This window comes from Carlito syrichta, unplaced genomic scaffold (genome assembly GCF_000164805.1).
Source record: "Carlito syrichta isolate Samal-C Ts95f unplaced genomic scaffold, Tarsius_syrichta-2.0.1 Scaffold301910, whole genome shotgun sequence".
NCBI classification, from domain to species: domain Eukaryota; kingdom Metazoa; phylum Chordata; class Mammalia; order Primates; family Tarsiidae; genus Carlito; species Carlito syrichta.
In genome coordinates this window covers 63276-85074 of record NW_007246006.1, presented here as the reverse complement: position 1 = coordinate 85074, position 21799 = coordinate 63276, and the positions used below count along the sequence as shown (strand labels likewise).

At 41.6% G+C, this 21799-nt stretch overlaps 1 protein-coding gene across 1 annotated transcript in view; it reads right to left on the bottom strand.

The window, feature by feature from the left end:
* The window catches only part of LOC103257958 (phosphatidylinositol 4-phosphate 5-kinase type-1 beta-like), a gene marked incomplete at its 5' end in the record, with an annotated part of 93192 nt that overhangs the window by 11678 nt on the left and 59715 nt on the right, over positions 1 to 21799 (bottom strand). Inside the window, one exon of the mRNA XM_008055663.1 lies at positions 4834 to 4951. Coding sequence (XP_008053854.1) covers positions 4834 to 4951 — 118 coding nt within the window. The remainder of the gene's footprint in view (positions 1 to 4833; positions 4952 to 21799) is intronic.

Below are 21799 nucleotides of genomic sequence, written 5' to 3'. Positions count from 1 at the left end.
TTCTGGAATAAACAAAGGGTCCTGTTTGACCCTTTCTGAAATCTCTTCGTTTCTCAACAATGTGGTCGTGTGCGGAAGGAAACGGCCTTCTGGTTAAATGCCTTTGCCTTTTCTCCTTTCTACTCTGCTTTCACTGATGTCTACCCAAAACTCCGGCAGCAACATCAGTTGGTGGGGAACCCAGCTCTCTCCCGAGAGAAAACAGAATTGCCACCGTTTCAAATAAACACCCCTTGCAGCAGCCAGTACTGACTCCCACAAGGAATGATTAAAGAGACCCCATATAAGTCATTAACCTTCATGCCAAGGGATTTAAATCCAGAAATGCAGTTTCTCTTGCCAAAATAAGTTCCACTGAATTTTCTAAGACCCCTGTGACCCAATTTAAAGTGTTTTTCTTCTTTTTCTCAGGCTTTTCCCATACATAATAGTATGATAAGCTGTTAATTCAATCATTTTCACTTCTCTGCCACCCTTCTTCCCGTGATCAAAGAGTATTATTAACCGCCCTAAAAACACATTAAATAATCAAGCTGTCCAACAGCTGCCCATCAAAGCGCTAATCCCTAATACTGGCGTGGCTAAAATATGGCTTAACTGTTTTTTCTTCTTCACCCACAGTTATTTTTGCACTTCAAACAGTCATTTTGCCGAGAAGCAAAACTGGATGAAAGTACATGTTATTGAGAGGATGTTAATATGGAAAGTGTAAAAAGAAAAGGGCATAACCTCAGGACTGAATAATAGAAGCAAGAAAGTCATTGTTTGGTGGCAGCCATCTTTCAAACTTCTATATTATTAAAAAAAAAAAAAAAAAAGCAATCCCATTATCTCCCACTTACCCAGCCATTCCCAGTTAGTCGTAAAAGCACACTTTCTCCTGTGACATTTTTCAGTGGGAATGGCTTTTTGTTGGTTGTTCCTCTTCCCATTAACACCAAATTGCATTCGGGCAAATAAGCCACCTTAGAAACAGAAATAATGGCCACGGTGACAGCATCAGTGTCTTAGAATATCTGGGACTATTCACGAAGTGGAATCTCACTCTATTAGGAAGACTGCACAGCTACCCATTTTAGGGCAGTACAGCCAGCTCATCTCTGTTGTATTCTTTTAAATACAGTTCCCTAATCTACTTCATAAACTCAAGAGTCAATGGAAAACATCTTTGGTCACTCAGCGGATGCACTCATCTTAGAAAACACCTCCCTGGATTTGAATATTTGCAAAGGAATCAGATAGCTTGGAACTCTGCAGTGTGAAGGTGAACAGCCTTTTAAAAGCTGTTCAGGATAACTAGGTACATCAAGCCTGAACTAAACGCTTTAATAAGGATGATGGAACAATTAGGTGCCTTCTAAGGTCACAGATCCTTTTTAATTTCATGCTGAATCACAGGAAAAAGCAGGCTAAGCTGGCCTAATTCATGTGCACATGATGTGTGGGTGGATCCTTAAAAGGACATTTCATATGTTATCTGGTGGGCAGAAGTCATTTGGGTTTAAGCCTATATATTTCTGAAGGGCTATAAACAGTATCATACACTAGTGTACATATAAAAAAAAAAGCACAATGGGGTTAGGTTACATCTACTAATAGAGAAATGTTGTCTTAATGGGGGAGAAACCTTCTGAGAGGAATCTGACTACATCTAGTGACAACACCGAACAGAAGGCTGCCAGAGAAACCTCCAACTTCCCTTCAGGTAAAGATGGCTAGGATTCAGAGCACTTGAATTAGGTCAAAAGGAGACAAATGCACAGGCAAGACTGGTTTTCCTTTCTGGTGATTGCCTTTGCCGTTCTCTTTTTCATAATGCAGATGCAAATGAAAAGGCTGAAGGGAGAGCAATGAGCTGTATCCTTTCAGATCTGGAAGAGCATGCAAAACAAAATAAAAGTCTCCAGCGTGAAAACACACCCTGGAATTGCAAGTTAATGGGGCAGAACTTTCTAGATGTCTTGCCATAAAGTTTAAGTTTAAATAATGTGAAGGCTTACGGTAGAGGAGATGATGAAACAGCACAATTTGGAGAAACAATGGTAGCTACCTTGGAAAACCTTATTTCTGCAACTCTTTGTAATTTAGAATGAGCTTGATTTAATAAATTCAATTTATAGATGAGGACACTGAGGCACAATCATAGCTGACTGCAGCCTTGAACTTCTGGGCTCAAGAACTCCTCTTACTTCAGCCTCCCAAGTAGCTAAGACTGCAGTCAGCAGGAGCATGCCATGGTGTCCTGCTAATTTAAAAAAAAATTTTTTTTTTTTTTTTGAGACACAGTCTCCATATGTTGCCCAGGCTGGTCTCGAACTCCTGGGCTCAAGCAATCCTCCTGCCTCAGCCTTCCAAAGTGTTGGGATTACAGGCACGAGCCACTGTGGCTGGCCTCTGAATTAAAAAAAATTTTTTTTCGTAGAGATGGGGTCTCGCTATGTTGCCCAGGCTGGTCTTAAAATCCTGGCCCTGGCCTCAAGTGATGCTCCCATCTTGGCCTCTGAAAGTGCTAGGATTATAGGCATGAGCCACCACGCCCAGCACAAAGTCAATGATTAATGAGAGGCAGAGACATAAATAAGACTCCAAGTGCCCATTTCTCTCAAATTAATGTATGTCCCATTTGGTTTTGCAATGGGTGAAGAGATGAAGTCAAAATACTAGAAAAACTGTACAGGACCATTTCTGGGGTCCATCAGGTCAAACTATTTTCCTGATGATACTAAGATGCCATTTGCCTTTTTACTCTCATTCCTTCTTGTGTGTACAATGGAGTTTTCCAGAAGTAAAATGATGTGTTATATATCGCAATGACTGATGTAGAAACAGATGTAAGAATCTGGTTTCTTTTATTAAGCCAGACATTAGGGATTCGCAAAAATGCAAAGTAATGCCACCCTTCTCCCGAAATTTATTTTTGTGTGTTAAAATACAGTTATGGTCATTAAATGTTATTTAAATTATGTATAATAGATTTATCATTACTTCAAATTAATTAATAAATATTTAAAATGTTTTCAGTTTTAATTTTAAAAATCCAAAATATTGTTAGATATGACCTATCTACACAAAACCTTTTCGGGATTCTCAATAATTTTTAAGAGTTTAAAGGGGTCCTGAGATCAAAAGTTTTGAGAACTGCCTTACTAGAACGATAAAAAATTAAAGTAGGATTTTACAAAAACATTCTCAATCCCAATCCCCCCCCCATTCCTTTATTTTTTGGGTCAATTTCTCACTTTTTTTTAATTTTTAATTTTTATTTTTTGAGTTGGAGTCTCACTCTGTCGCCCAGACTGGAGTGCAGTGGCTGCTCCCGGCCACCGCAGCCTCGCCTACTGGGCTCCGGCGATCTTTCCACCTCAGCCTTCCGAGTAGCTGGAACTACAGGCGCGCGCTACCACACCCGGCTAATATTTTGATTTTTTGTAGAGACGAGGTATCACCATGTTGCCTGGTCTGGTCTCGAACCCGCGGGTTCAGGCAATCCATTCACCTCGGCCTCCCAAAATGCTGGGATTACAGGCTGAGCCACCGAGCCCGGCCCATTTCTCACTTTCATAAGGAGCATGATTCCAGTGACTCGGAGGTGAGACTTGTATCAATGGTCAGTCACAACAATGACAGGGGACTTCCACAGGTTTCCATTTTGGTGTAGCAGCACAGGGAGTGGAGCATCACACCTCCCAGTGGGCGCAAATCTGGTTTTAGTAAAGACGCATCTCATGAGGATGAGATTTGACCTGGCTTCTTTCTGAAAGGCTTTTCTGATTTCTACTTTCAGATGAACTCAACCTTCCACGGGATAACAACAATAACAGCCACCTTTTTCCCCCCCGTTTAACTTTTCTGTAAGGATTTTGTGATATGCTATCACTTGCTTTTTTAAAGAGAGGGCAGTGATGGGGAGGAACACTGCTCAGTGAGAAAAAAATCTGTTTATGCAACAACCAGGATATTCAGGGGTTATGGAAATAGTCCTTTTACAGTGGTTGGCGGGGGACATGCTATTTTACATAGGGTGGTCAGGGAAAGCCTGTCTGAGAAGGAGATGCCCGGGCTGAGACCTGAAGGAAGTAAGGGAGCAAGCATGGGGTGGGAGGGAAAGAGTGTGCAGACTGGAACAGCTCATGCAAAGGCCCTGAGGCAGGAACATGCTTGGCTAGTGGGGAGAACCCCAAGGAGACTGGTGTGGCTGGAACTGCAAAAGCAAGAGGGACAGAGGCCCAAGGAGTGGGTGGGCCAGAGAGGTAAGGGAGACCAGCCAGACCATGTAGTACTTTGGATTTTACTCCAGGAGAGCTGGGGTAGGCATTATTTCTCTCCTCTGGCAAATAAGGACACAAAGTCAGAGAAGTTCCTGTCCAAATCCCACAACTGGTTGGTGACATCTGGGGAGTGAGTGAGCCGACATTCTCTGGTGTTGAATTTGGGTTCTTCCCATGGCCTGCGCCTCTTAGCCTACGAACTTATCAAAGAGTGTTACCAACAAGCAGAAGATTCAGACATAAGGGAGCACAGTGGAGTGAAAGGAAGACATTACTTTGTCAGGAATAATACCAGGGACCCTCCTTTGCCTCGACGTGAGGGGATTTGTCCTCTTGTTATATATGGTGACTTAGTACTAACCTACATATTCTTTTGTGTGATGTTCTACTGAACTGTGGGAAAACAGCTTGTGAAAAGACTCACCATTTGTAGAAGTGACAGGGTGCCGTTCTTTCTTTCAAACCCAAGCATGCCTGATTTTATAGAACTTGTTCTTGTATAAGCCGTGACCTGGATCCATTTACAAACCAGAAGGGGAGAGGAGGAAATGGAAAAATTACTTACTAAATAGACATCAAGCACAGAAGCATTATCATCCTGCGTTTCCAGGGCGTTGGGCTCAGCAGTCAAGTAGATGGTCCCCTCTTCCAAGGTAAATGTTGAACTGGAAGGTAACCCTTGGCTGGAAAAATAAAGACGAGCCATGAGCATGTGGCTTCCAGAAGAAAAGCTAAAGACACCTTCAAAGTTGTGGCCAAAGAGGCTGAAATGGGCAGCTCTTTGGGATGAAATTTTTTTTTTAATGAGAATTTGAAGTAAACATGGTCATACCTGGAGCTATGGTCACTCGAGTTTAAAGAATTTGGATTTACCCATAGAGCATTTTCTCTACCTAAGCACGAGACACTCCATTGTATTCTTAGAAGGCCTAGGTAGGTCCCATGCCGTTGGGAGTGGTGGAATGCTGTGACTCTAGCGGCCCCCTGGTTATCCTTGACTTTGAATAGTTGGTTCTCAGTGTTTCAGCTCACAATAGTCATATGATGCTAGTTTATAGAAGATAAACTTCTGTGTCGTGAATGTCAATGATTTCTTTCTTTCTTACTTCTATTTATTTACTTATTTATGAGTCTGGGTCTCATCTCGTCACCAGACTGCAGTACAGTTCATGATCATGGCTCACTGCAAGCCTCGACCTCTTGGGCTAAGGTGATCCTTCTTTCTCAGCCTCCTGAGTCACTGAGACTACAGGCGCACGCCACCATGCCTGGCTAACATTTTATTTTTTGTAGAGATGAGGTCTTGCTACATTGCCTAGGCTGGTCTCAAACTCCTGGGCTCAAGCAAATCCTCTTGCCTTGATCTCCCAAAGTGCTAGGATTACAGGCATGAGCCACAGTGCCAGGCCTCCCTTTTTTTCTGGATGGTTCAGTTGCAACAGTGGTTCTCAAACTTACATGTGTAACAGAATCCCCTAGAGTGTAACTTCTTGAGCCCCTCCCTCAGAATTTCTGATTCAATGGGTCTGGCATAGAGACCATACATTTGCATTTCTGACAAGTTCCCAGGTGAACTTGTCAAGGACCACATTAATAACAATGAAGGACATAAATCAGAGCATTGTATTTTGTGAGGATAGCCAAGGTATACCCTTAGTAATTATGACAATAACAAACGCCAAAGGAATGCAGGTGGACGGTATATTGGAGAGCCACTGGAGAGAAACCACCTGGTTTTGTTGTGCTATGATACCCGGTGTTAACTGTGAAAGTCATTGGTTCATTTTAATAGTGTTTAAATCGGGTATTAAATTGCCTGGTAAAACCTTGTGAGAAAGATACATTCCTCAACTACTTCAAGAAACAAGGTAGCCAGAAAGCATGCAATTGTGGGACAACTTTCAATTTTTATTTCTATTTTTGGGGGTTCACGTTTTATATAATTAAAGTAATCTCTTTAATGACTTCCGTGTCACTTTATAAATATAATTTATTTGATGAGGCTCAAAGTTTTCCCCTTCTTGTCTGAGTTTTTACTTATGATTTCTTTCTTTCTTTCCTTCCTAATATTAAGTTTTTTATATATGTGGGGTGTGTGTGTGTGTATATATATATATATATATATATAATATATATATGATTACATATATATGACCAGGATATTCTGCAAGCATCTTTTTTTTTTTAACTTTATTTTTTAGGACAGGTGTGGTGGTTCATGCCTATAATCCCAGCACTTTGGGAGGCTGAGGAGGGAGGACTGCCTGAGCTCACAGGTTCAAGAATGGCCCGGGTAACTTGACGAGACCTCATCTCTACAATAAATCAAGAAAAATTAGCCAGGCGTGGTGGCACATGCCTGTAGTTCCAGCTACCTGGAAGGTTGAGGTGGAAGGATCGCCTAAGCCCTGCAGGTCAAGGCTGTGGTGGCCATGAACATGCCACTGCCCTCCAGTCTAGGCGACAGAGTGAGACAATGACTCAAAATAAAAAAAAATATAAAAAACTTTATTTTTTAACTTTGTATTTTGAGATAATTTTTTTTTTGAGTTGGAGTCTTACTCTGTCACCCAGACTGGAGTGCACTGGCACGCTCCCAGTCACTGCAGCCTCGACCTGCTGGGCTCCGGCGATCCTTCCGCCTCAGCCTTCCAAGTAGCTGGAACTACAGGGGTGCTACCACGCCCGGCTAATTTTTTTTTATTTATTGTAGAGATGAGGTCTCGCCAAGTTGCCCAGGCGGATCTCGAACCTGTGGGCTCAGGCAATCCACTCACCTCAGCCTCCCAAAGGTGTGGGATTACAGGCTGAGTCACCGAGTCTGGCTTTGAGATCATTTTAAATGCATAGAAAAATGGCACAGACCCTGAAAAGAATTCCAGGATACTCTTCAAATCATTTGATCATTTGATCACATTTGCTTTATCATTATTCCCCTATAAATACACATTAGCATTTTTGAGGGGAGATTAAGTTGCACATAAGGTATCCCTTTACCTCTAAACAAGTCACTGTTAATTTCCTAAAAACAGTAATATTCTCTTATATAATATGATACAATTATCAAAATCAGGAAACTTAGACTGATATAATACTATGATCTAATCTACAGTCCATATTCAAATTTTGCTAAAAATTTTGTTAATGGCACTATATCCAGATAGTGTAAAATACAGCAACAAGTAATCCTCTTTTCCCTATCCTCCTTGTGATCTAGAGTTCTCCCCCGGAGAGGCAAACCCATTTTGGAAGTATTTTTCAATCTAATATTTATCTTTTATTTTTAGAAACTATGAGTGAGCCATTGGCATGGTTAAGACAAAATTAAAAAGGACAATACTTAGAATATTTTTCAGGATTTAACAGACAGGTACACGTCAACTATTTTTTATCAAAAAATACAACATGATTACAGGAAAAAGCAATATCAGATTTCTTCAGTATCGTAAGATCAAAACTTGATAAAATCAAACAGGCACCTTTAAAAAATAAACTTTATTATTTACACGTATAAAATAGCTTTCTCTTAGAAAGTAGAATATTTAGAGCATCATGAGATTTGGGGGACAAAAGTGAGGCGCCCAGAGATTGATATCCAGATTATATAAAGAACAATTATAATTCAACAATAAAAAGGCAAATAACCCAATTAAACAACAAACAAAGAAAATGAATGGACATTTCTCCACAGAAGAAATATGAATGGCCAAAAAGCACATGGAAAGATACTCAACATCATTGCTCATAAGGAAAATACAGCCCAAAACTACAATGAGACAAAACTACAATAAATAGCTTTCTCTTAGAAAGTAGAATATTTGGAGCATCATGAAATTTGGGGGACAAAAGTGAGGCGCCCAGAGACTGATATCCAGATTATATAAAGAACAATTATAATTCAACAATAAAAAGGCAAATAACCCAATTAAACAACAAACAAAGAAAATGAATGGACATTTATCCATAGAAGAAATATGAATGGCCAAAAAGCACATGAAAAGATGCTCAACGTCATTGCTCATAAGGAAAATACAGCCCAAAACTACAATGAGACACCACTTCACAGCCACTGGGATGGTTACAACAGGAAAGACAATCACAGTCGTTGGTTGGAGAGGAAGTAGGACACCTGGAGCCTTCATACATTGCTGATAGGGATGTAAAATAGTGCTACTTTGAAAAACTGTTTCAAGGGTCCTCAAAACCATAAGACCCAGCAATTCCACTCCTATGTGTATACCCAACAAAAATGAAGATTTTTTTAAATGAAAAAAGTGGAAATAACTCAAATGTCCAACAATTGATAAATGGATAAATAATTCATAAAATGGAATATTATTTGGCAAGAAAAAGAATGGAGTATGAATATATGCAACAGCATGAGGAAACCATGAAAACATTATGCCAAGCGAAGGAAGGCAGTCATAGAGGGGCACATAAATATGATTTCATTTATGCAAAATGTCCAGAACAGACAAATCTATAGAGACAGAAAGCAGATTAATGACTGCCAGGCATGAAGGCATGGGGCGTAGGGAGTGACTGCTCTTGGGTATGGGATTCTATTTCAGGGTGATGAAAATGTTCTAAAATTAAGTTCTGGTGACAGTTATACAACTCTGTGAATAGACCAAAAAACCACTGAACAGTATTCTTTAAATGGATGAATTTCATGGTATGTTTAAAACAAAAAGGAGGTTTATGAGGACCCTAAGGGTTACGATTCTAAACTCGATCTCTTAGTATGTAGTATACAAATTATTAGGACATTTTATGCAATGTATATCTTAGGTCATGTCCATTTTAGAACTATCACATACATTTTAGAACTATTCTGAATTTCGAGCCCTGAGGGGAAGAGACCATGAGTGCAGGCCCTTGGAAGCCTGGGGAACTTTCCACAGAGTCCTGGGGCCCGTGTGGTATAGCACAGAGCATGGGTCAGAGGACCCTCCTCCTGGAGGGTGTTGGGCCCAGGGATTGCACACCGCTGGTCCACAAACTCAGTGTGGCTGGAAGGAATGTGTTGTGAGAAGAGATTGTTAAAGTTTGAATTATTGTCAGATTGAGAATCAGGAAATTCCTACAGAAATCCAGTTTTCCACCGCTTCTTTTGAGAAATCAGAAGAGTTGTCAACTATCAGCCTACATTTCTGAATAGCAACAAGGTGGTGGCTGCCTCCCTTAAACTGGGTGTGTCGTCAGCAATGCTGCAGGGTCCCCACCTCCCTCTCCTGCAACACACCCAGCCTGCTCCATCCTTTGTATCCTTCCTCCATGTGGTTGTCAGCCCAATAACTCTCCTTCGAAGGTAAGGCTCAGGGAAATGCAGTGACTTGACCAAGGTTACATGGCAGCTGAGCAGTTAGGATCTCAACTCTGTTTTCCAATAAACCACTTTTGTTTACAGTTATCTCTGTTGAAATTGTAGAAATCTGCCCTTGCATAAACCAAGGTAGCTTGGGCAAGTGTACCGAGGGGATTGCAAAACAATCACATCATACCAGCAAAACAAATATGGCATATGATGTTTGATGTGACTGTGGAAAACCTTTGCTCTTTTGGGAAGAGTAACAATGAATAGAAATTTTGAGGAAAAGTTAAGAAGGCAAAATATGCTTTCCAAAGCAATATATTGGCTTGGTGTGGTGGCTTACACCTGTCATTCCAGTGCTTTGGGAGACTGAGGTGAAAGAACTGCTTGAGCCTAGGAATTTGAGACTAGTCTAGACAACCTAGCAAGACCTTGTCTCTATAAAAAATAATTTAAAAAATTAGCTTGGCTTACTGGCACACGCTTGTAGTCCCAGCTGCTTGGGAGGCTGAAACAGGAGGATTGCTTGAGTTCAGGAGTTCGAGGCTGTAGTGAACCATGATTATGCCACTGCATTCTAGCCTGGGTGACACAGTTAGACCCAGATTCAAAAATAAAAACACCCAAAGCAACGTATTAAAAAAAAAGGATATCAACATTTAATAAAAGCAATAAAGCTATTTAAGGTTCCATCAGTTTTATATTTAAAAATGACATATATGAAAGAATTTAGTAAAATATATAACTTTCTATAAAAATCAGGCATTTATATAGTAAAGTACCATTAAATATATTCTGAATAAGCTGACTTATCTTGGCATTGAGTGAAAGCTACATAAACAGTTAATTAATCTTTATATTTGTTATCCTCATTATGCAGTATCTACTAAGTACAATCAGAGTAAAGAACTGGACTGTTACTTCCCTAAAATAATCTTAAATTAGATACTATCTACCACCCTAAAAAGGATGAGACTACATTTTCAGGAAACAGACACCTGAGCTGATAAAGCTTTATCAGGAAGCAGATGAATTTGACTTTGAATTCTAGTTCTTCCACTTAGTTTTGTGTGATATTGGGCAAGTTTCTTAATCCCTCTGAGCTCCAGGTTCCCATCTGTAAAGTGAGAACGACACAGAACGAGGAGGGTTGCCGGAGTGATTAGTGATGATGAAGTTATGATGCAAGCATTTAGGGAGCACCCATCAATGCACATTCTATTCTAAGGTGCCAGGATGTAGCAGAGATCAAAACAAACACGAGTCTGTGTCTTATGGAACTTACATAGCGTTGAGGAAGACAGACAAGTACTTAAAAAATATGTCGGTCAAAACTGCTAAGAGGAAAACAGCACAGAGAGGAGACAGGAAGTGAATGAGTGAGTGGTAAAGACCAACTCCAAACAGCAAACTCTCCTTGCTTGGCCATCATAGAATCTCAGGCACAAGGCACATCCTCCAGGGCACATATCAAGCCTACCCAAATGTCCCATGGAAGACTCTTGCTGGGCTGGGACAGACACCTCTGATCTGATCACCAACGGTTCTCTGTTTAGATCACATTCTACATCCCTACTCTTTTCTTGGCCTCACTACTCTCTTTTAAAGGCTGGAGGTGGGCAGTCAGCTAAGAGCCACAGAACTAGTTTCTGACAACTTTCTTTTCTTTCTTTCTTTCTCTCTCTCTCTCTCTCTCTCTCTCTCTTTCTTTTTTTTTGAGCCAGGATCTTAAGCAAGAGGGCAGTGGCACAAACATGGCTCACCACAGCCTGACCTTCTGGGCTCAGGAAATCCTCCAGCCTCAGCCTCCCAAGGAGCTGGGACTACAGGCATGTGTCACCATGCCTGCCTAATTTTTTGATTTTTGTAGGGACAAGGTCTCACTATATTGCCAAGGTTGGTCTCGAATGCCTGTGCTCAGGCAATCCTTTCACCTCAGTCTCCCAAAGTGCTGGGATTACAGGCATGAGGGCATGAGCTGGCCTTCACTTTCTTTTCAAGTGCTACAGTCTCACATTTACTTTTGTTTTGAGCCTCAGCCAAAATAGATACTCAAAATATTTTACTTTAACATGGTTACATTATTTTTAGCAGAGAGAGATTAGTAAAGGTTATAGACATTATTGAAGATAAAGGTGCATCTTTCCTAATCAAGAAATGTTTCATATAGAACACAAAGTCTTATTTGAGCTCAAGGACCTATATGCATGAATATGTAAGTATATGTCTATTGCTGCTTAAAAATTAATAAAAAGTAATTATTAAAAGAGTGAGGAGATAGTGTAAGAATAAACTATCTAACTCAGATAAAAGTATCTAAGGTCTACAGCAAATTTCTCCTCCCTTGAAGGCGTCCCAAGTAAAGGTAAGGTATGTTTTAAGAGGGATTTTCATTTAAATGTCTGTACCACAGACGATTTGATATTCATAATTCATTTCTCTTCAGTTCTGACATTGGGGAATATTCTTATTATTGCCCTGTTTATTCTCTTTAAAAAACTGTACTGTTGATTTCCTGGCACAATCCTATTTAGAATCAGTTTCTAATTTCTCTGAGAGTTTCCCAGGTCCTGTTTTAGGGTCACTTATAAGGGAGCGTATCTCTCTTGGGAGGAATGTCTTCAAAATCCAGTAGTAGGGTCGGAGTGGCCCGCCATTCCTCAGACGTGCAGCTTGGGAAGATTCAAATCTAGAAATGCATTTATGTGACTGGGTTTAAGACTCTGGCTGCCTGCCTAGGTTCTGCACCATCAAGTTTTGCCACAGTTCCTTCGATTCAGACTGTCTGAGGGCTAATTGCGCCTAATTTGCAACAAGCCACACAGGAAACTTGTTAATCTACTCAGCTCTGGTCTTCCTTCATAAAAGCACAGGAACTGCCAATACTCTTCTGCTGGTGCTCTGGTCCCTGAACAATTCACAAATTCCTCTCAGGTGAGAGCAGCCCAGGAGGGGGTGACTGTGTGTCCTAGCTCTCTCTCTGGGAGGGGACATGAATGAGTGGCAGAGGCCATTTCCAAACAGCAAACTCTCCTTGCTCTGCCATCAGAATCTCAGGCACAAGTGCTCTGATGCCATGAGGGCCTCTCTGTCATTTACAAAAATGCTTCTTTCTGTTCCAGCGACATTAGTTTAGCTTCATTGGAGAGCATTAGCCTGGCTGGACTGCTGAAAACAGTCATCGATAATATTAGGGCCTGGAACATTCTGATTTCTGTTTTCAGACCTAATGACTGTTTTAAAGCTAATTCTCATGAGAGCATTTGTTCAGGGAACATATGGTACTATCCACAGTTTTCGTCTTTTAAAAGTCATTCTCTCACTGCCTCAATTTGTTTTAACCAAAGAAACGACATTCTAATACATCACATGGCACAGATGACTTCTGATAAGAAGCAATGGCCTTTTGACATCCTCAGTCATCAACCGCCCCCAGAGGCAGCCCCTTTTAGGAGTTCTCTTTTTATCTCTTCTGGTGATTGTTTTCATAGTTTTTGATGAATCAAAGAATATAAGATATTTTCAACCTCAAGTGGCATCTATTGATTCCCTGCGAAGGACATTTATCCTCATATGCTGTGTCTTCTCCCAATATTTGCTACATATATTTTATTTATTTTGTAACTACAAATAGCATAACCTTTTTTTTTTTAAATTAGGGACCTCACTCTGTCACCCAGGCTGGAGTATAGTGGCATGATCACAGCTCACCACGTGTCGACCTTCTGGACTAAGGTAATCCTTCCATCTCAGCCTCCTAAGCAGTTTGGACTATAGGTATGTGCTACCACGCCTGGTCAATTCTTTTTTTTTTTTTTTTTTGTAGAGACAAGGTGTTGCCCAGGCTGGTCTTGAACTCCTGGGTTCAAGCAATCCTCCCACCTCGGCCTCCCAAAGTGCTGGGATTATAGGCGTGAGCCTCAGCACCCGGTCTCAACATACCCTTTTTAATGCCATCAACTATCTGCCATATATTCTCTAACTTCCCACATTATTTCACCTTTGTTCCTCTTTCCCCCCCCCTTACTTTGTATGAGACAGAAACAAACCAACCTTTTCTCTCTACTAGGTCAGGGCTGTGAATATTTATATTCTACCTTGCAGCTGTAACAAAATTTTTCCTGCTTTGTTCACAGATTGGCTCTAAAATCAGAAAATCGATATGTAGAGTTCATATGATTATGACTATGTAAATATTGTTGACTACCTGGCCAACAGCAAGTTAAGGTTACATTTTCCTCTCTGGGTTCAAAGTCAGGATTGCTGGGCCATGCAAAGAGAATGTTCCCAGCACCAAGGTTAAATAGAGTCTGTGCTTTGTCCCCCTACTTTTGCTGAAATTCATGCTGCTTTATGGTAGGAGGTTTTTTTTCCCTTCAGAAACTGACTGCCACATGGGGAAAAAACCCCAGAGAACTCTAAGATAAGAGCAGAGGCCTAGATACAAGCCTACTTTTCTGATTATTAGTTACAACGCTGGGTAAGTCATGACACTGAGCTCCTGGTTCCTTGTCTGTAGATGGGAAAGATGCCCAATCCATCCCACAGGACCATCCAGAGAATCAAGTCGGCTAAGACAAGAGAAAGAAGGCCAACAGAGGGGAGAACTCTTCTGTATCAAGGAACAGGAATATCACCGTGATCTTTCCTCTGAGACTCTGCCTGTTCTCAGAGGGCTTTGATGAAATCTGCTTGCATAGACAGATTTATCATAAGACTTAGGAAATAATTCCTTTTCTGCTATTCTAAGTTTAGCTACCGGAACATTAACTGATAACAAATGTAGACAGGAAAGAAGGTTCTACTTGCAGAGAAAAGCCACAAATACAGCCTGGTTTCACTTAATGACTGCAAAAACTTGTTTAGTCCTAGAACCATACTTTGCTTACAAGAAGCCCAGTCCAGCATGACCTAAGTGCTTCTAAATGGTCAAGGCAGGGTACAATGGCTCATGCCTGTAGTCCCAGCACTTTGGAAGGCTGAGGCAGGAGAATTGCTTGAGGCCAGGAGTTCAAGTCAGGCTGGGCAACATGGTGAGACCTTCCTCGACTTCATTTAAGTAAATAAATAAATAAAGTGATGGTCAAATTGACACCTTGCGCCCCTCCCCACGCTCCCACTTTTGCTATGTTTAGACAAGGAGACTGCTTGTTTCTAATAAAGGCAAGCAGAAAAAACTCACCTCTGTCTGGGGTAGGTGGGGATGGGGCGTGCTACAGGGGTGGAAATTCTCAAGCACTGGCACTTGAGTTCCTATTTACAGCCTGGATAGTGTCAGCACACAGCGAATCTCATGCCCCTGCCAGGACAGAGCATCCCCGTCACACTGAGCTCCTTGGCTGGGTGGGTGGGCAAGTCCACACAAGTCCCCCCAAAGACCCTGGAATGTAGGGAGCCCTTGACCACGGTCACTGCGCCTAGACTGCTTACCACCCCCCGTCAAACAGGAGGCTTTCTAAGAGACCTGCTTGTTTCTGCCGTTTTTTCCTTTTCAGCCCTGAGCATGGCTGCTGCCCTTCCCCATGCTCCCACTTTTGCTATTTTTAGACAAGGAGACTGCCTGTTTCTAATGAAGGCAAGCAGAGCGGCAGACTCTGTCTTTGGTATTGACTGAGGCCTCTGGTCGGTCCCCGCCCCCACCCCCTGCCCCAAGTGCATGCCCGAGGCACGAAGCCTGCTAAAGACACAGCACAGAGAGCAACACTTTGTATCTAGGCAAAAAGAACCGAACAGTGTGTTTCCAGGTTTGTTAGTCCTAGGGTGGGAGAGAGCTGGTAGCAACCCAACTGCCTCCAGCAGCCTCAGAAGCAAGCACAGAGCCCTCCTTCCCTTTGAGGGAAGTAAGTGTCCATGTGTAGGTGGTGACTGGTGAGAGAAACCTTTTAAAAAGAGGAAACTTCATCCAAGTTCAGGACTTTTTCCACTGTGTATCTTTATGAGATTTACTTTTCTTTCCAACACCATATACTCCAACACACACACACACACACACACACACACACACACACACACACACACACACACACACAAACAGGTTTAAAGCTAGCTGTCATCACTGACTGTGATGATTGCACGACACACATTATTTCATGTAATCATTAAAGTTGGGTCTCTTGCTATTTATTTTGTCCACTAACTTGTCTGACCACAGGTGGCATCTGGATTTGAATCCAGGCCTGACTCGAGAGCAATAATTCCATGTACTACACATATCACCTTGAGTCATCCAATCACTGCAGAGAATTAGCCCTTTCCTGTGGGCTAAGATAACCTCAGCAAAGGCGGCTCACTTATAAGAGAGACAAAGAGATACACAGATCCATTTCTGAGTAACAAAGCTATTACTATAGACAAGTCTTGATTACTTGGCTTAATAAAAAGAGGTAGAAATAGATGTTAAAGGACAACCAAAGAAACTCTGACACCCCCATCTCACACCATACACAGGAGTTAATTTGAGATGGATTACAGACAAACGGTGAAAGTCAAACTTATAAAGCTCCCAGAAAAAGAAATAAAGGAGGATGACTCCATGGCCTTGGGGTCATGGGCAGAAGGGAACTTTCTGGTGGGATGGGAGAATGTTCTTTATCTCTATATGGGTGACGGCTACTTGTGTACATATATGTCAAAATTTATGGAACTATACACTTAAGATTTTTGCATTTTCACTTTATATAAATTATACTTCAATAATGAACTGTCAGCATAATAAACAGTACCTGAGTTTCTATCTACAAAACTATCAACCATCCATTCAAATGTATAGTGAATGCCTACTTCATTCCACATGCTGTGCTTAAAGCAAAAAATAAGTTGGTAAACAGTTCAAATGTGGTCAGATCACTAAGGGAGCTTTCAAAAAAGTTGGGGTAACAACCTAAGTGTCCATTATTGGATGAATGGTTAAAAATTTTTGATATATATACTTATATGGATCTTTTTTTTCTTTTTCAGTAGCTTTAGGGGGTACAAATAGGTTTTGGTTTGGGTTTTAAGTGTACCCACCAAGCTGACCTGTGCACACTGTACCCTGCTAGGTGGTTTTTTGCCCTATACAATGTAATATTATCTAGCCTTAGAGTTTGCCATCTGCAACAATATAGATGAACCTGGAGGACATTATGCTAAATGAAATAAACCAGACACAGAAAGACAAATACCGTATGAGCTCACTTATTGGTAAAACCTAAAAATGTGGAACTCATGAAAGCAGAGACTAGAATGGTGGCAACCAGGTGCTGGGGGCAAGAGGATAGGGGGAGATGTTGGCCAAAGGGTCAGATATGTCAGATGAATACGTTCTGGGGATCTCATGTAGAACATGGTGACTACAGTTAATAATAATGTACCGTATACTTGAATTTGCTAATAGAGTTGATTGTGAGTTGTTCTTGCCACACACAAAAGATTGTAACCATATGAGGTGATAGATATTTTAATTTTCTTGATTGTGGTAATCATTTCACAGTGTATACATATATCAAAACATCATCTTAAGGATATATAATTTTAATTTGTCAAGTATACGTCAATAAAGCTGAAAAAACCCCTAAAACTCCAAAAGTTGGATAGATAGATAATATGTTTTTTAAAAAGTTTAAAAATAGAGTTTATTAGAAAAAGAACGGGGGAGAAATATTGAAGAACACGCCTTGGCATGGGTGTCTTGGAGAAAAACTGCCAATTTTTGTTTATTTTGGAGTTGGGGGTCTCTGTCACCCAGGCTGGAGTGCAGTGACATGATCATGGCCTCCTCACGGCAGCCTTGACCTCCTGAGCTCAGGTGATATCCTCCTGCCTCAGCCTCCCAAGTAGCTGGGACTACACATGTGCATCATTATTTTAAATATTTTAAATATTTTTTGTAGAGATGAGGTCTCGATATGTTGCCCAGGTTTGTCTCAAACTCCTGGGCTCAAGCAATCCTCTCACCTTGGCCTCCCAAAGTGCTGAGATTACAGGCATGAGCCACTGCACCCAGCCAATAGTAAATGTTAACAAGAAGTAAATAACTATATATATGAATATTAAAAAGGATGTAAGTACCAAAAAAATTCCACCAAAACAACCACAATAAACCAAAATAAAAACCTTGATGATCAAAGACTTTTTTTTTTTTTAAAGAGACAGGTTCCACTCTGTTGCCCAGGCTGAGTGCCGTGGCAGGATCACAGCTCACTGCAGTTTCAAACTCCTGGGCTCAAGGAACCCTCCTACCTCAGCCTCCTAGGTTGCGGGGACTACAGGTGTGCACCACTACCTGGCTAAGTTCACAGTAATTTCTACTGAGCTTTACAATACAAAATGGTTTCTGCTCTCTAGGAAAATGTGTTTTTCTGTTCCTATTTGGCAGAGTCTAATATCAAAATTAGTTCTCTTCCTAGGGCTTATATCCATGGTGTTGAGCAATAATATATTTAAGTGGATTTCAGTTGTGAGACTTAGGGGGATTAAAACAATTGCAGTAAGAGCAGTTCACAAAACATCCCCAGATAGATGGCATGCATTGAAAACAGAGTTGATTGTACTCTCTAGCTAGAGAAAAACACCACAAAGGCAATAGGAAAGGGGAACTTTTTTTTTTTTTTTTTTGAATTGGAGTCTCACTCTGTTGCCCAGACTGGAGTGCAATGGCCGCTCCCGGCCACTGCAGCCTTGGCCTGCTGGGCTCCGGCGATCCTTCTGCTTCACCCTTCCAAGTAGCTGGAACTACGCCCGGCTAATGTTCTGATTTATTGTAGAGATCAGGTCTCGCCAAGTTGTCCAGGCGGGTCTCGAACCCGCGGGCTCAGGCAATTCACTCACCTTGGCCTCCCAAAGCACAGGATTACAGGTTGAGCCACCGAGCCCGGCTTGAAAGGGGAACTTTTAAATCACAGGGGACCCAAGGCTTCCGCGGCCCAGAGAAGCAGTATGATATGAATGAGCTAGAACAAGAAAGAGGCAGGGAATAGTGGAGTTCTGGGATGAGTGTGGTGCTAAGCAACAGTGTGCGTTGCATTTGGGTAAGACATTTAATCTTACTGCACCCGACCTCTGAAAAAACCAGGAGTAGGGACTTGATGAGGTCTGCCCAGCGTCCAAAAGTTTTGATTCTTAGCTTTAGTTGGTCCTCTCTCAGACCAAACTTTGAGATCAGAGTGGCATATCAGAAATACAAAATGCTGAATTGGAAATGCCTCTTGCTGTGTAAGGCAAATGTGGGTTTCAGTTGTAGTGAACAGGAAGTAATTCCCAACCTAGGCACTATTATCTCTCCATACAGCACTTTAATGACACAATTCTCACAGATAGTGGTTTGAAGTCAGATTCTCTGCCTCTCTACACTCGCTGCTATTAGGATTGCAAACAAAAACAAGCCAGGAAAACAAAGGTTTATTCAGAGCAGTGGTGTTATGGGTTGAACTGCCATACCCTTAGCATTCATGTTGAGGTCCTGGTGCCCCCCCACCCCCCAGAATGTGGTCTTATTTGGGAATGTGATTGCTGCAGACATAATTAGTTCAGATGAGGTCATACTAGAATAGGGTATGCCCTACTTCAGTATGACTGATGTCCTCATGTAAAGGGGAAAATCTGGACACATGGAGAGAAACACACACAAGGTGAGATCTTTGGGAGAGTGACAAGTCGAGGCATACCAAAGTTTGCCAGCAAACCACTAGAAACTAGGAGAGAGGCAGAGAACAGATTCTTCCTCAAAGCTCTGAGAACCAACCATGCCGACACCTTGATCTGGGACTTCTGGCCTCTGGAACTGTGTGTCGTTTTTTAGCTACCCAGTTTGTGGTACTTTATAACAGCAGCCTTGCAAACTGACACTGGTGGCACAAATGCTCCAAGGACAAACTGGCCTTAACAGATAGGCTGGTTCACTAACTTTCCTTCCCTTTACTTTGCCCGTAACATCACTTCGGGGGAAAAGAACTTCTCACTGACATGCATTCATAGATAAAGGAAAATCTTAACCTTTAAGAAATTTATATTTAAGGTACTGAATAAAAGTATAATTCCTATTCTTTGCTAACCACTACATTTTCTGTCTTTAAAAAGTAAGGCCCTTCTTTAGTAAACTCCAACAATCACCTATTGAGTCTTTATTATTATAGACCAGGAGTCTTTAAAATTTTTTTAAAAATAGTTTTAGTTTCTTTTAGGCTCACGGGGTACAAGAGCATGTTTGTTTCATGGACGTATTGTGTAGTGGCGGGTATTGGGTTTCAGGGGCTCACTCCCCAGATAGTGAACATTGTACCCAGTAGGTAATTTCTAAAACCTACCCCACCCTCCCTGCCTCCCCCATTTTTGATGTCCTCAGTGTCTATTATTTCCATCTTCGTGACCATTTAGCTCCTGCAAATAAGTGAGGACATGTGGTGTTTGGTTTTATGTTTCTAAGTTCGTTCACTTAGGATGGTGATCACCAGCTCCATCCGTGTTGCTACAAAGGACGTGATTTTGTTAGGAATCTTTAGATAGCGTTTGCGCATTAGCTTTCAGATTTTACTTGGGCTTTCACCATATCAATGTGCTAAAAATGCACACGGTTGAAATGACCACCCTCAGCATATAAGTGGCATCATTTAGTCAAAATCCAAATTACTCGTAAGTCCACAGAAGCTGCCGGAAAGAATAATAAGAAAAACAGATTAGAAAAGCAGCTTTGCTCTCACAGATGTACACTGTAATTATACTGTTCAGAGCTATTGGAAAACCGTAAGCAAAATTGATTTTTAGTGTGCTTGCTAGCTTCAAAGAGGTGCCGAATGACAGGAAGCTTTCTCATTCGTGGCTAGGCCAAAACCAAGCTAATTATAAACTCTGACTTGACGAATCAAAAAATGTCAACAAAACTACTGGTCTCTGCTATACAGGTCAACACCCTGTCCTGAGTCATTAGGAACATAAACAGTTAGTGATAGATAAATTGAACAGAGCCCCTGTGGGCAAAGAAAGAGGGGTACCTGGCTGGGTACATTTTTGGCTAAGATGATCTGGAAGATATATGGTTTGGGGCCTCTGGGGAGAAAAACAGACACTTACTCTCATTTCAAAATCATGGTTCAGCTTTAGTAATCTCCAGCTGTGGCTCTTTTATACACCAAAAACTTTCCTATAAGTTTAGGATCAAAGCTAGGCACGTTAGAATCAAACGTCAGTATACTTCAATTGCTTCAATAGTGGTTCTCAAGTTTGAATGTGTATTATAGAATGGACAACAGACCCAGGAAGCTGCTTTTTTTTTTTTTTTGAGTGTAGACTCTGTCACCCAGGAGGGAGTGCGGTGGCATGCTCACAGCCACCGCAGCCTTGACCTGCTGGGCTCAGGTGATCCTTCTGCCTCAGCCTTCCAAGTAGCTGGAACTACAGGCATGTGCTACCATGCCCAGTTAATTTTTTTGATTTGTTGAAGAGATGAAGTCTTGCCAAGTTGCCCAGGCTGGTCTCAAATCCCTGAGCTCAGGCAGTCCTCTCGCCTCAGCCTCCCAAAGTGCTGGGATTACAGGTGTGAGCCACTGTGCCCAGCTTGGGGAAGCTGCATTTTTCACAACTTGTTTCTGGAGTGGGTTTTTCTAGAACCTACAGTTTAGGAAACACTAGCTTAGAGGCACGGGAAAGCAGTGAGATGTGCAGTCCAGAAATGGTGTTGTATGCCTCTATGAATGACCAAGAGCCAGAATGACCCATTTTAGTGAGATTGGCAAAGAATAAGGAGGCACGGGCAGGGCACTGGTGAGTGTACCTCTGAGTTTGGTACTGATTCTGACGTTTAAAGTGTCGGTGAGGGCTGGCATTCCAGTTCAGTAGGCTGGGATCTGGCTGGTGTTTGGGGGCTCTGAATACCACTGAGGTCATATATTTTATATGTAACGATTCATCACACCAGACTCCACAAATTCTGCCTTGCAGAAAGCACACATAAACGATCTAATAAGGGATTAGGTACTTGGTTGACAATCATAAACATGCTGCCCATTATTTTACATACTTTATGTGCCTGGCTTCTTTATTTTATTTTAAAATTGTGGGGTACAGTTAAGGGTTAGGTGTACAAATATTCATTGTGCAGGGACCCTTGTTGATGAGGTGTGCCTCCCCTTATATCTCCCCAATATCTCCCCAGACAGATATTGACTACCATTATTGACTACTGTTAATCCCACCTCCCTGCCCCTCCCTGCCCCCCCTTAGTCTGACTTCTTACTATTAATTA